Source organism: Polyodon spathula, chromosome 7 (genome assembly GCF_017654505.1).
Source record: "Polyodon spathula isolate WHYD16114869_AA chromosome 7, ASM1765450v1, whole genome shotgun sequence".
Classification (NCBI taxonomy): domain Eukaryota; kingdom Metazoa; phylum Chordata; class Actinopteri; order Acipenseriformes; family Polyodontidae; genus Polyodon; species Polyodon spathula.
The window spans coordinates 58,990,243-59,003,088 of NC_054540.1; the positions used below are offsets into that span (position 1 = coordinate 58,990,243).

Consider the following 12,846-nt stretch of genomic DNA (forward strand, 5'->3'; position numbering starts at 1 on the left):
TTTAGAACCCATGGAACTCTGCCGAGGGAGTAATGAGGACAGTGTTTACAATGCTGTTGATAATATTACACAGATACAAATAAATAAACAAAACTATTAGAAGCCTGGCAAGTGATTGCAGAAACAAACGCCCCAAAATCTGCTGCCCCCCCCCCCCGCACTAACAGGAATTGGAACAAACTGTAGCTTCTTACTCTTATAGCAATAGCTTAAAAAAAAAAAAAAAAAAAAAAAGCTATCGTGTAAACTTGGAACAATAGCGGAGCTACCCTGCTGCCGCTGTGGAGAAATCCAGTAATGAATGCTTTAACCCGGGAGAGCATGCATTTCCACAGCCCTGCTATAATCTATGTGTGCCCGTTGTGCATGGTGAAACGGCTTATCAATTACACTGTTGAAATAGAAAATGAAAATCTTCAATGTCATAGCCACTTTTATTTTTGGAGACATCGATTTGTTCGAGCCTTTATTGCTATTAATTTCAGTAATATACTGTATAATTCTGAAAAGGAAATCTAAACACAGGGTATGGAACAGTGGGTGCCATGCCCGCTGCAACATCAGAAACATTTTGTAGCACCATGTAATCTTCCTTATCTGATTTACTGTTTTCTAAGTACGCACTGAGGTTTCGGAGTCTTGGTTCAGGCTCAGTTTTTGGAAACCAAACTCATAAACATCTGAACAGACATAACCTCACACAGGGATAAATATAGACGCGCGCATGCGGGCTCACACACCAGCTGCTTCTAACAGCTCGGCTCTGTACTGGGTGAGGGTCTCGCCAGTGAGGAAGTGAAATGTTCTCTTTTACTTTGAAAGTACTGCTTAAAAATCTATCTCTTACTTGCATGTATACTACCATAGGCATGGGATCTTTAGATATGCAGCACTAAGCATGAGACACTAGATTTCAAATAGTGGAAATGCCATAGTGGAGCAATATTGACAAAGTTCGACTTACTCTGCACAGTCCACAAAACGATTACGACCTTGTTATCTCTACCCTTCTGAGTATGTGACAAATCCAGTATGAATCTACATGGTTAGGAGTTAAACAAACTGTCACCTGTTATGAGTTAAGCACTTCTATGAAGCATTAAACAACGAGACAATGGCAAAATAAGCCAAATTCATTGTTCTGATTTTTATGAATAATGTACTGTGGTATAGTATCCTAGCCTATCCTATCTACTATATTACCCTATCCTATACTATACTATCCTATCCTATCCTACCCTATAATGAAAATCAGCCCAGGATTAAAACATGGCACCAATGCTTTGGCTACCCATATTGTTCAGTTCGTTTATCAGGCTATTGGTTTCCCAGAGGCCGAGCATTCAAGTGAAAATGAACAAAGCACCTGTCTGTCCTGTCACAGCTGCTGTATATGCTAAAGGCATGCAACTGAAGTCCCCATCAGCCACGGTCCTGGGGAAAGCCTTCCTTGATCAATCAATACTTCAGTGAACTGCTAGATCTAGTACAGTAGAGGAGAGCTCTGCATTTCCTCACAGGAGTTTCATATGAGACAGAAGAACACAAGCAGGTACTGCTGCAGCCAGCCCTGCTCAGATCTGCTCCGTGGGGCTCTTTACCTGGGCTGTCTGAACGGCAACAGCTCGACCCGCCTCCACCCCCTGCCAGCCAAACTCTTCAAGCTGTTTGAAAATGGAAAGAAGAAAAAAATTCCGTCAGCTAAACTAGACCTGAAATGAATAAGTGAAATCACGTTAAAGACCCAGTTTCCACAAACACATAGCAGTAAATATCTTGTCTGAATGTTTAATTCCAGTAAGTAGTGCTCAACCAACTGCTGCTGTGCATTAGGGATTAGGAATCAGCTACCACAATTTAGACATCAGGGCTGAACCCTTTGTAGTATTCATACGTTTAAAGAAATGATGAAGGTACATGGTAAATAGAGTCTATACCATTCACTTCTGAAAATGAGTACTTAAAGATAGTAGCGACTGTTACACATTGAGGCACTGACAATCCCAAAAGGCCGCTCGTCGAAGGCTTAGACCCAGCCCTGCACTAGTGGAAGACTCGGACCCAGCCCTGCACTAGTGGAAGACTCAGACCCAGCCCTGCACTAGTGGAAGACTCGGGCCCAGCCCTGCACTAGTGGAAGACTCAGACCCAGCCCTGCACTAGTGGAAGACTCAGACCCAGCCCTGCACTAGTGGAAGACTCAGACCCAGCCCTGCACTAGTGGAAGACTCAGACCCAGCCCTGCACTAGTGGAAGACAGACCCAGCCCTGCACTAGTGGAAGACTCAGACCCAGCCCTGCACTAGTGGAAGACTCAGACCCAGCCCTGCACTAGTGGAAGACTCGGGCCCAGCCCTGCACTAGTGGAAGACTCAGACCCAGCCCTGCACTAGTGGAAGACTCGGACCCAGCCCTGCACTAGTGGAAGACTCAGACCCAGCCCTGCACTAGTGGAAGACTCAGACCCAGCCCTGCACTAGTGGAAGACTCAGACCCAGCCCTGCAGTAGTGGAAGACTCAGACCCAGCCCTGCACTAGTGGAAGACTCAGACCCAGCCCCACACTAGTGGAAGACAGACCCAGCCCTGCACTAGTGGAAGACTCAGACCCAGCCCTGCACTAGTGGAAGACAGACCCAGCCCTGCACTAGTGGAAGGCTTAGACCCAGCCTTGCACTAGTGGAAGGCTTAGACCCAGCCTTGCACTAGTGGAAGACAGACCCAGCCCTGCACTAGTGGAAGACTTAGACCCAGCCCTGCACTAGTGGAAGGCTTAGACCCAGCCTTGCACTAGTGGAAGACAGACCCAGCCCTGCACAAGTGGAAGACTCAGACCCAGCCCTGCACTACTGGAAGACAGACCCAGCCCTGCACTAGTGGAAGACAGACCCAGCCCTGCACTAGTGGAAGACTCAGACCCAGCCCTGCACTAGTGGAAGACAGACCCAGCCCTGCACTAGTGGAAGGCTTAGACCCAGCCTTGCACTAGTGGAAGGCTTAGACCCAGCCTTGCACTAGTGGAAGACAGACCCAGCCCTGCACTAGTGGAAGACAGACCCAGCCCTGCACTAGTGGAAGACTCAGACCCAGCCCTGCACTAGTGGAAGGCTTAGACCCAGCCCTGCACTAGTGGAAGACAGACCCAGCCCTGCACTAGTGGAAGACAGACCCAGCCTTGCACTAGTGGAAGACAGACCCAGCCCTGCACTAGTGGAAGACAGACCATGCCCTTCACTAGTGGAAGGCTTAGACCCAGCCTTGCACTAGTGGAAGGCTTAGACCCAGCCTTGCACTAGTGGAAGGCTTAGACCCAGCCCTGCACTAGTGGAAGACAGATCCAGCCCTGCACTAGTGGAAGGCTTAGACCCAGCCCTGCACTAGTGGAAGACAGACCCAGCCCTGCACTAGTGGAAGACTCAGACCCAGCCCTGCACTAGTGGAAGACTTAGACCCAGCCCTGCACTAGTGGAAGGCTTAGACCCAGCCCTGCACTAGTGGAAGACTCAGACCCAGCCCTGCACTAGTGGAAGACTCAGACCCAGCCCTGCACTAGTGGAAGACAGACCTAGCCCTGCACTAGTGGAAGACAGACCCAGCCTTGCACTAGTGGAAGACAGACCCAGCCCTGCACTAGTGGAAGACTCAGACCCAGCCCTGCACTAGTGGAAGACTCAGACCCAGCCCTGCACTAGTGGAAGACAGACCCAGCCTTGCACTAGTGGAAGACAGACCCAGTCCTGCACTAGTGGAAGACAGACCCAGTCCTGCACTAGTGGAAGACTCAGACCCAGCCCTGCACTAGTGGAAGACTCAGACCCAGCCCTGCACTAGTGGTAGACTCTGGCTCAGTCCTGCACTCGGATGTCCGGAGGTACAGCACCTGTTTCTTGTCGCTTCTCTTCTGTCCCTCAACGAATCTCCGCCTCTCCTCCTCCAAGAAGCTCTTCTCGTCTCCACTGGGCTCTTCTCTCCACAGCATCTCCTGCACCTCTGGCCACTGGTACCCCACCTCCTTCTGCGCTCTCCTCTGTTGCTGTGGGTTAAACAGACCACTGACACGCTAGAAGAATGTGGGAGCAGTCTTTCCTCTACTACACTACTGATAATATTTTCTTTAGAAGCAAAACATATTTAGATGAGCTTTACTGGGACCCGTCTGTCTCCTCGATTGGATTTGGCATGGTCCTGGTGTGGGGCATGCTCTTCCGGTATACCCTGGGTCCCTTGATTACCATGGAAAGCTGTAGTTACTAGGAATCACTATGGATTAAATCTGCGCAACAATGATGCACTTGTAATAACGATAGCGATAATGAGCCGATGACAGAGAGCAATCAGCAGTGTTGACCAAATTAAAAATAATATATATATATATATATATATATATATATATATATATATATATATATATATATATATATATATATAATATTACTAAGGTGATTACCCTAGTGGTAGATAACAGATTCTGTTTCTTGATGTCAAATTTAGCACAGTTAGAGATTCGAAATGCCACACGATAATGATATCACTGAAACCTTGCTGATGAGAAAAAGGCTGCGACAGAAAGAGGTGGATGCAGCTGGACTCTCTGAAGGGACAGGATGAGACAGTGAGGCATTGGGGTATAAACACAGCCAGCTCCTGTAGAACCACAGGGGCTGTAACCACATCTACATCAGACAAGCACAATTGACAGAAAATCCAGATACATTATGCAGAGTATTGAAGCAAAACAAACAAACAAGCTATCGATATGCATGCAGAGGTCTGAGGCCATTCAGAACGGAACAGCCTCACTCTCATGTTGCTGAGAGCTGCTCTTGCTCTGCTAGTGAATATGCGTCTGTCAGAGAGCAGCAGGCATGGCACCACACAACATTAAAATAAAGCAGTGGCTCTTACGTCTTCCAGCCTCTTCCTCTGCTCTTTCTGCTGCTCGATCCTCTTCTGCCGCTCAGCCAGCAGCAGCTTCTTGTACTTCTCCTGGTCCTTGAGCTGCTGCTGCAGGACCTGCTGCTGCCGCTGGGACTCAGAGCGGTTCTTATTCTCCTGCTGGAGCCGCAGGAACTCCCTCCGCAGCGTGGACTCCCCGGGCAGGTTCACAATGGAGCTGCATGCACACACACACAGAGAGAATGAGCACCCCGTAACACTGAATCTAGGCTATTCAATTAGTCAGGCTTTGTAGGCTGTTGCCATATGGTAAGTTTCCAGTCATGCATGAAGCAAACAAGTGTTGCATAAGGTGGCAGAGGATATGGTTTGTTTATAATAGACTAGGAACAGAATTGTTTTCAGTAGAAACAAACAAGCTATCGATATGCATGCAGAGTATTGAAGCAAAACAAACAAACAAGCTATCGATATGCATGCAGAGTATTGAAGCAAAACAAACAAACAAGCTATTGATATGCATGCAGAGTATTGAAGCAAAACAAACAAACAAGCTATCAATATGCATGCAGAGTATTGAAGGGTATTTCTGCACAGCAACATCTGTTGGCTGAATGGAAGGCGAGGTTCAGTCCTAATTTTTAGTCTATGAAAATGCCACTGCTCATCTCCAACAGTTAGTTTCTTAAAGTCTCTATCATGCTCAGTGCTGGTACTTAAAGGCTCTATGAATCTCTTACTGCAGTAACTATTGGCAGGCAACTCTCGCCTGCCCTCTCCAGGCCCCTTTTGAAATTGGAATCAAGCTGTACCTTGGCTCTCCTTCGTCTTCGTTCATTTCCTCCTCTTCCTCCTCACTCCCGCTGTACTCATACTCTGTTTCCTCTGAGAAGAAGAAGAAGAAGAAGAAGAAGAAGAAGAAGAAGAAGAAGAAGAAGAAGAAGAAGAAGAAGAAGAAGAATTGGTATGCAACAGAAGTAAATGTCTCATTAACAAGACAGGACATCCTTTACTGCAAGACAGACAGAAGAATTGCTGTCTGAACGAGGCATGGAAACAACACTTGAATGAAAGGATTTTAAACAACATCTCTAAGAGGTCTCAACATGGATGTGGACAGCAAGCTTTTCAAAGCATATCACAGACCTCTTCCATACAGGGTAGGAATATGGCTGCAGCAGCTGAATATATACATGCAAAGGCAGCCGGCTCCGCCTGTGCAATAGTTATGTCAAAGATACTTACAGGTTTAGACCGTGAAAAGTATCCCCCGACTCTCATTCAAACACAAGACAAAGTTTCCTCAGATTCAGGAGATTTTCCACTTTTAGCTATGGGATATGAACCCTCCCTGTGGCAATGTTGCCCGCCCCTGTGTAATTCTGTGTTGTATGTTGCGTGCAGTGTATTAATGTTGGTGTGTAGTCATTGGTAAACGGGATATAAATGGGTCTGTGTAACACAAGTGTTTAAAATGTATATTTGCATTTAGGCACGAGGATTCTGGTCTGACGTCACCCACTGCAGCCGTCTTTGTGATATTCCCCCATAATGAACATAATGATATCCTACCAGGACTGAAAACAGCAACACAATGCACAGCACACACACAAATAAAAACAAAGCAAAAAAGCACCTTCCACCTTTTCAGATATTACGTTAAAATGCAAACTCCTATTCGCCAAATATAAGCCACAAATGACACAAATCCTTTCATTTAACAACGATAGACAAAGCAGTAAGGCGTGCTATATACACGCTGTATACCCCACTTGTAGCATGCTGTCCCCTGTTACAATGAGGTACTGCAGTATTTATTGTAGTATTTCTCTAGGTGGCCGTCTTACTCGCTTGCCAATTGAACCCATAGCCACTGGGTGAAACCCACAAGTAATTGATGTGAACCCAATTAACTCAGACGCTTTACAAATAAAAAACCTAATTGTGTGGCATGAGCAGGGCTCAGACGAGTCCTGTGGTGTACTTCTTATGGTGACTAGCCATGTCTAATTTCCATTCTCCTGGTAAATGTCATGTGCTTTCAATCCTGCAGTTGTCATATCCCTCTCTTCAAGTCAAATTATTAACTTACCTCCAGCTCCTTCTGTAACATTACAGACCCAAATATACACAGCACCACAAAGCTCTTCTAAATACAGAGATTCAAAGAGATTGGAGGAGGACACAGAGACACTTCATATCCCAAAAGCACATGTCAGTAAAAGCTCAAAGGCTTTGAAATGGTGCAGGACAGCCATTTCTTTGCTTAAAAAGTCTGCAGCGAGGTGCTCGGAAACAAAACTGTGTTAAAAAAAACAAAACAAACCAAGAAAATAAACCAAAGTAAAAGAGAAAGCACAAAGCGCTCCTCCATACCTCTGTCCCCCCGCTTCTTCCTGGTCCTGTCTAAGTGGTCCTTGAGCAGGGTGCGGAGCTGCTTCTCGTTCCCCATGTCCCTTATGAAGGGGTGTCTCAGCAGGGTGTCTGTGCTGGGCCGCTGCTGGTAACTCTTCACCAGGCAGCTCTCCATGAAGTTCACAAACTTCTTTGACCTGGGAAAAGAAGAACAGCAAAATATCCAACCAGGCTGGTAAGCAGTGCTAATCCATCCCCTTGTTAATACTGAGTGAACCAACACAGTTGAAGTGTAGGGCAGAGGAGCGATGCTTAAATAATAGAAGATTGCACCTGTGTGCGTGTCTGTGTGTTAAAGGTTTAATTAGCTTCAGCACCCTTTTCTGTGCACTGTTAACATTGCATATATCGAGGCAAAGTATAGTTAGGAATCCCTGACTCTCCTTCCTCTTGTTTTTCCTCATACCACAGTAACAGTACCAGCAGTCTGTAATATAGTGTCTGATTTGAAATTCCAGTACATAGTGAAGACATTCAAAACTGCCAGCACTGCGTAAAAGCTTAATGCAAGTACAGTGTGTTATTGGATTGGAGGTGCTGTACAATAACTGCATCCCTCATCACACAGGACTCTGTGTGCCGCACATGTCATCAACAGCAGGCAGTGTCTCCCTCTGGTATGCCTGATGCACAGAAGTACGTTATTAATGGAATATACTGCCGTACCATTTCCTTGATTTCAATTTAGGGGGCGGGTTCCTTGGAATTAGGAAAAGGGCTCTCATGGGGTGCATGTCACATAGAGCTGCAAGAGAAAACCAGACCATGCTGTAATTAAATACACACGTATACACTGTGTACATACCCAACACATTCCCAGATAATAACCCAGCTATGCTGTAACATCAAGCTGTTTCCATGAGTCTTGACAGGGAGCCCGTCCTAATGGTGGAGATCTTAAGATTTAATATTAAATCACAGTATGACAGTCAGTGACCACTATTGGAGTGTATCTGTATTTCCTATCCTCTGACATCAGTTAGTCAGCCTGGTAAACAACGCTCCAAGTACAATGATGAACAGATATCAGGACACAAATAAAACACAGGTATTCAATGCAGATATATAATATCCCTTTAGCATCACTAAATATAACGGAAAGCTGGAGCAGAAGAGGCTTGTTTTAAGGCATATATCAAGATCCCCACTGTCTAGATAACAAAAACAGGCTCCTGCGTGTGGCTAGCCCAAATCAGTCATTTTTTTCCTGTAATCACAGTTAAATATTTATTCTCCCTCCGTGCATGTTTCAGCCTTGCAGCCGGGTTTTAAATTGAAACTGAATGACTCCGGCTTGGGAACTCCATAGGGAGCTGCATGACATCATTAGGCCTGGCATATTTAACAGTCATGAGTTTTTAATTTCCTCCCTTGCTAGACTCTTTTTGTAAAGACTTTGCAGATAATATAATAGTAATGAACCCCATGAAGCAATGCATCAGGAGACAGAGACCTGGAGCTGGAGATTCGCTTTGCTGCACAAACGCTTTTTAAACAGAAAGGGCTTGCTCGCGGTTAGCAGAACACACAACAAAAAGGATCTGAATGATCCTGACAGCAGCCGATCCAAATGCCAACACTGCAAAACCTGTGATCGTGTTCCTCTTCCCAACGTATCTGTCTTTAATGCAATAAGGTGGGCCTGTAGCAGTCGTTTGGTTTGTCAAAACCATAAAGAAATCAAAATACAATAAGACCAGCACCCTAATGCCCCCCCAGTGATGAAGACGTGCATGCAGCGCGGGGTTCAGACAAGGTTAACGCTGGGAGGCAATGCATTATATTACTCTGTGTTCTCTCAACAGTAACGCTGGCAGTGAGAGGCTGCAGCTCCGATTCACATGCTGGTTTAATGAGTCCATCAATCAGTACTTACGAGGGGCTCCTTCTGCCATTTCCAGGGCAGTGATTCCCAAGGACCACAGATCACTCTAAACAAAACAAAGCAGAGACGAATGATCAGTTACACTGTCATTAGTGCACTGAATTCAGAAAGGAAAAATGCACACAATAAAGACACCACAGACAAATAACGAAACAACTTGTGCACTTGATTTTGGGGCTTGGAAGTAACACTCATTTTTTTTTTTACATGTATTGTTGTAATTTTCATATATTAATATTTCCAACTTAAAAAGCCCTGCTGCCACCCTGCAGCCCCTGCCCTACTTGCCCTGTAATCGTAAGTGGAGTCTGGATTCTCGTCACAGGCGATGACCTCGGGGGCCATCCAATAGGGCGTCCCGATGAAAGTGTTCCTCCGGCCTATGGTGCGGTCCAGCTGGGCGCTGACACCAAAGTCAACTGGGGAGGTTAACAGAGACAGCAGCGGTGAGCAGCCTGGTTTCCACGGGGCTTGCGATAAGGGCTGCAGGCAATAAAGCAGCTGTCCTGTAACATGTGCATGCTCTAAATTGAGTCTGGATTATACTACTATAGCATGGAAGTGGTTTCTAGATAGCACAGGGGAATGGTAACGGCTAACAATGCAACTGTTTTTCTTCTGAGAACTTGCTTTATTTTGAGTGGCACCGATACCTTGCAATTGGTACATGGTTACATCTCCAATTTCATGTTTTATGGACAGTCTGTTAACACGTAATTGAACTTGCGTAATTGCCTTAACAAATAAAGCTTTGCACGACATTTGTGAATACAGAGTAGCACTGCATTGCAAAGCCAGACGCAGCGTGCTTCACTCCAGGTGGAAGCTGGTTGGCTGGTGCCAGTGACTCACCCAGTTTCACCTCTGCGTTCTCAGTGAGCAGCACGTTCTGCCCCTTGATATCTCGATGGATCACGTGGTGGGAATGGAGATGCGACAAGCCCTGTTCCGAGATTCAAGCTGGTTACACAACAATCTCACGCTGACGACACAGCAGCACCACGGCACCTGACTCCCACTCACACAGTGCAGCTCCCTAGCTTCGAGCAGGAATGACTCGGGTATGTCTTGAATCACAAACTGCTTCCTTTACCACTTACCCGCCAAGAACTGTGTTCTCTGCAACTGGAATGAACCATTTACTTACGATGACAGGTTTCACCGTCGCAGAGTGTGAATTTCACAGTCTAAATTCTAGACTTAAAAGCAGATAATTGCTGTTAACCTTGATACATTGTTTGGTATTGTACAAACGCAGGTTTAACAACCGCTAGAGGCCGACATGGCTCTTACTGTATTGAGCACAGCCAAACTAGCTGTGTGCGTTAGGAGATGCTTGTTAGTCTCAGGTTGAAAAGCAGGTGAGGATTCAGAGAACACTGTGCCATTATTCAGAAGACGCTGTGGTGTCAGCACTAGGACAGGAAAGTTACACTCACCTTCATGACCTCCCGGCAGATATAGGCTATCCAGTCCTCTTTCAGGCAGTTCCCTTTCGTTTTCTTAACCAAATCCGTGACCGAGCCAGCGCCACAGTATTCCATTACCAGCTGCCGAAAACCAACATCGGCAATATTACAGTAGGTAAACAAGTTATACAGCTGTACATCGCTTCTTATTACTTATTCATGACCTCCTTCAACGGCTCCACCAATCTGTTGTTAATTAAGTCTGCTTGCTTTAGCAAATTGGGCCCAGTTAGCATGTTTCAATTATAAAGCCTTATCTTAATTATATTAGGTTAACTACCTACACAAGCTTCAAAAGTTACCATCAAAATGTTTTCCAGGTTAATGGGACGACAATATCTGTAATAAGTCACCTCATTTACATAAGCTGATTAGAACATCAATTAACTTGTTTGTACAGTGTGACAAAACCCAGTTGCGGTGGTCTCAACCAGCTTTTAATAAATCAAAGATCAGCAGGAATTGTAATTAGGATTAATTCCCAACACTACAGAATTAGGACATGAATCTGCACAAGAACTTTGAAAAAATTATAATTAAATTAATTTGCAGATGCAAATTAGGTGTGGTTAGCCCATGCGTTTGCAGACAGCCATTCTCACAGAGATCTGCACTGAACAGATCTGTGAGTTCTTAATTAGCAGCAAAGCTTCTCTGCTGAGCTGCATGCTCTCTGAATTATGAGGACACTATTATCGCCATCTAGCTGTGAAGTTAAATGTGATATATCTCTTAATTACAAAACGGCTAAACATCTAAAATCACAGGATCAAACACAAATCTGACAACACTGTATGTTTCACCCTTTGAAGTTATGCAAATGATCTAATTAAAGCACTTTACTGCCACATTCAGAATGATGTATGAGCCAAGCCTCACAGCAACCCGGACAGAACCGTCCCGGAGATGTGCACAGTGTCGGATTACTATAAGCCTGCCCCAGTGTTTTTCTAGATCAAGTCTTACATGAAACAGAAAGGCTGTTGCATTGCGTGCTAGCACACAGTGTGTTGCCTGATCTGAAAACTTTCTTGACTGCTCAGGGAGTTGTTCTCAGACGCTGAGGGGACCGGGCCTGGAGCTGGCTCCAGGGGCAGAGCTGCAGCAGAAAGGCTCTTTATCGCTCTGTAACCCTGGCCTGGCCGTCACTTACCCAGAGATGATCATCCTGACCCATGGCACTCTTCTTGATGAACGCACCGTAATACGTGGCGATGTTTCTGTGATGGGAGTACTTCTTTAGCATGTTGATTTCTAGTTTAATTTCCTCCTCCTCGTCCTGTGAAAGAAGGGGTGATGCTTAGGCAAGGAGAGTGAACAGGAGGAAGAAAGACAACCGAGACACTTATGCATTATAAAATGTGCATGCTAAAACTACTAAATGAATGGTGTTAGTTCTGATATGCGTGGGTTCAAGAACTGCAGAGTAGTCTCTGACCCAATAGGCGGCCCCACTCCGTTCTCTGCAGGTTGTTCCTGTACAGGATTTTGTTTGGCTCCCATGCAAATTAAAAGAAAGCAGCCTCTTGCATTGTATAATATTCTCTGCACGCCCTGTCAAAGGTTGGGGTCTGCCAGACCCTGATACCACAGGAGGGGTAAGATGTGTTAACAGGCCGTTTCCATGGCAGCAGTCTGCTCAAAGCAGGAAGCCCTTGACCGTGTGAATAAGACCTGCGCAAGCCACAGCTCCAGTCTCAGGATTTCAAATCTCTCTCTGGCTCTCTGTAACCTGAGACTTCTCCACCTTCCTGTCTTGAAACCACATCCTGCTTCCTTGCTTTACTGGCTTACTAATTGCAGGGACTACGAACACACGCTCTGCACATGTAACACAGTGCATGCAGTGGAAACAGAGGGGATTTACAAGAGCTGCACAACTACAACAACTGAAATCTAACAGCTGCTCATATACAGGACCCTGCACAGCACAGCCATGAGATATTGGAACAGCTTGCCATGAGCACAGCAACCAGGGCACAGCTTTGCAGACAGTCCTCATAATGAACAATAAATAAATAAATACATAAATAAATACTGTGTTCCCAATTGCAATCCAAGCAATCTATAAGAGGCTGGGAAAGGGGCAGCCAGACAGGCAGGCTGGCAGGCAGGCGGGCAGGCAGAATCAGTCAACATTTTGAACGAGGATCGGATCCTAAAGCAATTCCTTAATGCACCA

General features: G+C 45.7%; 1 protein-coding gene across 6 annotated transcripts in view; it reads right to left on the reverse strand.

Annotated features, from left to right (window-relative positions):
• Positions 1-12,846, reverse strand: part of LOC121318960 (mitogen-activated protein kinase kinase kinase kinase 4-like) — a 45,735-nt gene that overhangs the window by 17,099 nt on the left and 15,790 nt on the right. For all 6 annotated transcript variants that reach the window (XM_041256191.1, XM_041256190.1, XM_041256192.1 and 3 more), the window contains exons 4-14: positions 11,818-11,943; positions 10,635-10,745; positions 10,048-10,138; positions 9,484-9,614; positions 9,187-9,241; positions 7,977-8,055; positions 7,272-7,447; positions 5,708-5,780; positions 4,905-5,112; positions 3,880-4,032; positions 1,602-1,664 (exon numbers count right to left, since the gene is read on the reverse strand). In XM_041256191.1, the coding sequence (XP_041112125.1) occupies positions 1,602-1,664; positions 3,880-4,032; positions 4,905-5,112; positions 5,708-5,780; positions 7,272-7,447; positions 7,977-8,055; positions 9,187-9,241; positions 9,484-9,614; positions 10,048-10,138; positions 10,635-10,745; positions 11,818-11,943 (1,266 nt within the window). The remainder of the gene's footprint in view (positions 1-1,601; positions 1,665-3,879; positions 4,033-4,904; positions 5,113-5,707; positions 5,781-7,271; positions 7,448-7,976; positions 8,056-9,186; positions 9,242-9,483; positions 9,615-10,047; positions 10,139-10,634; positions 10,746-11,817; positions 11,944-12,846) is intronic.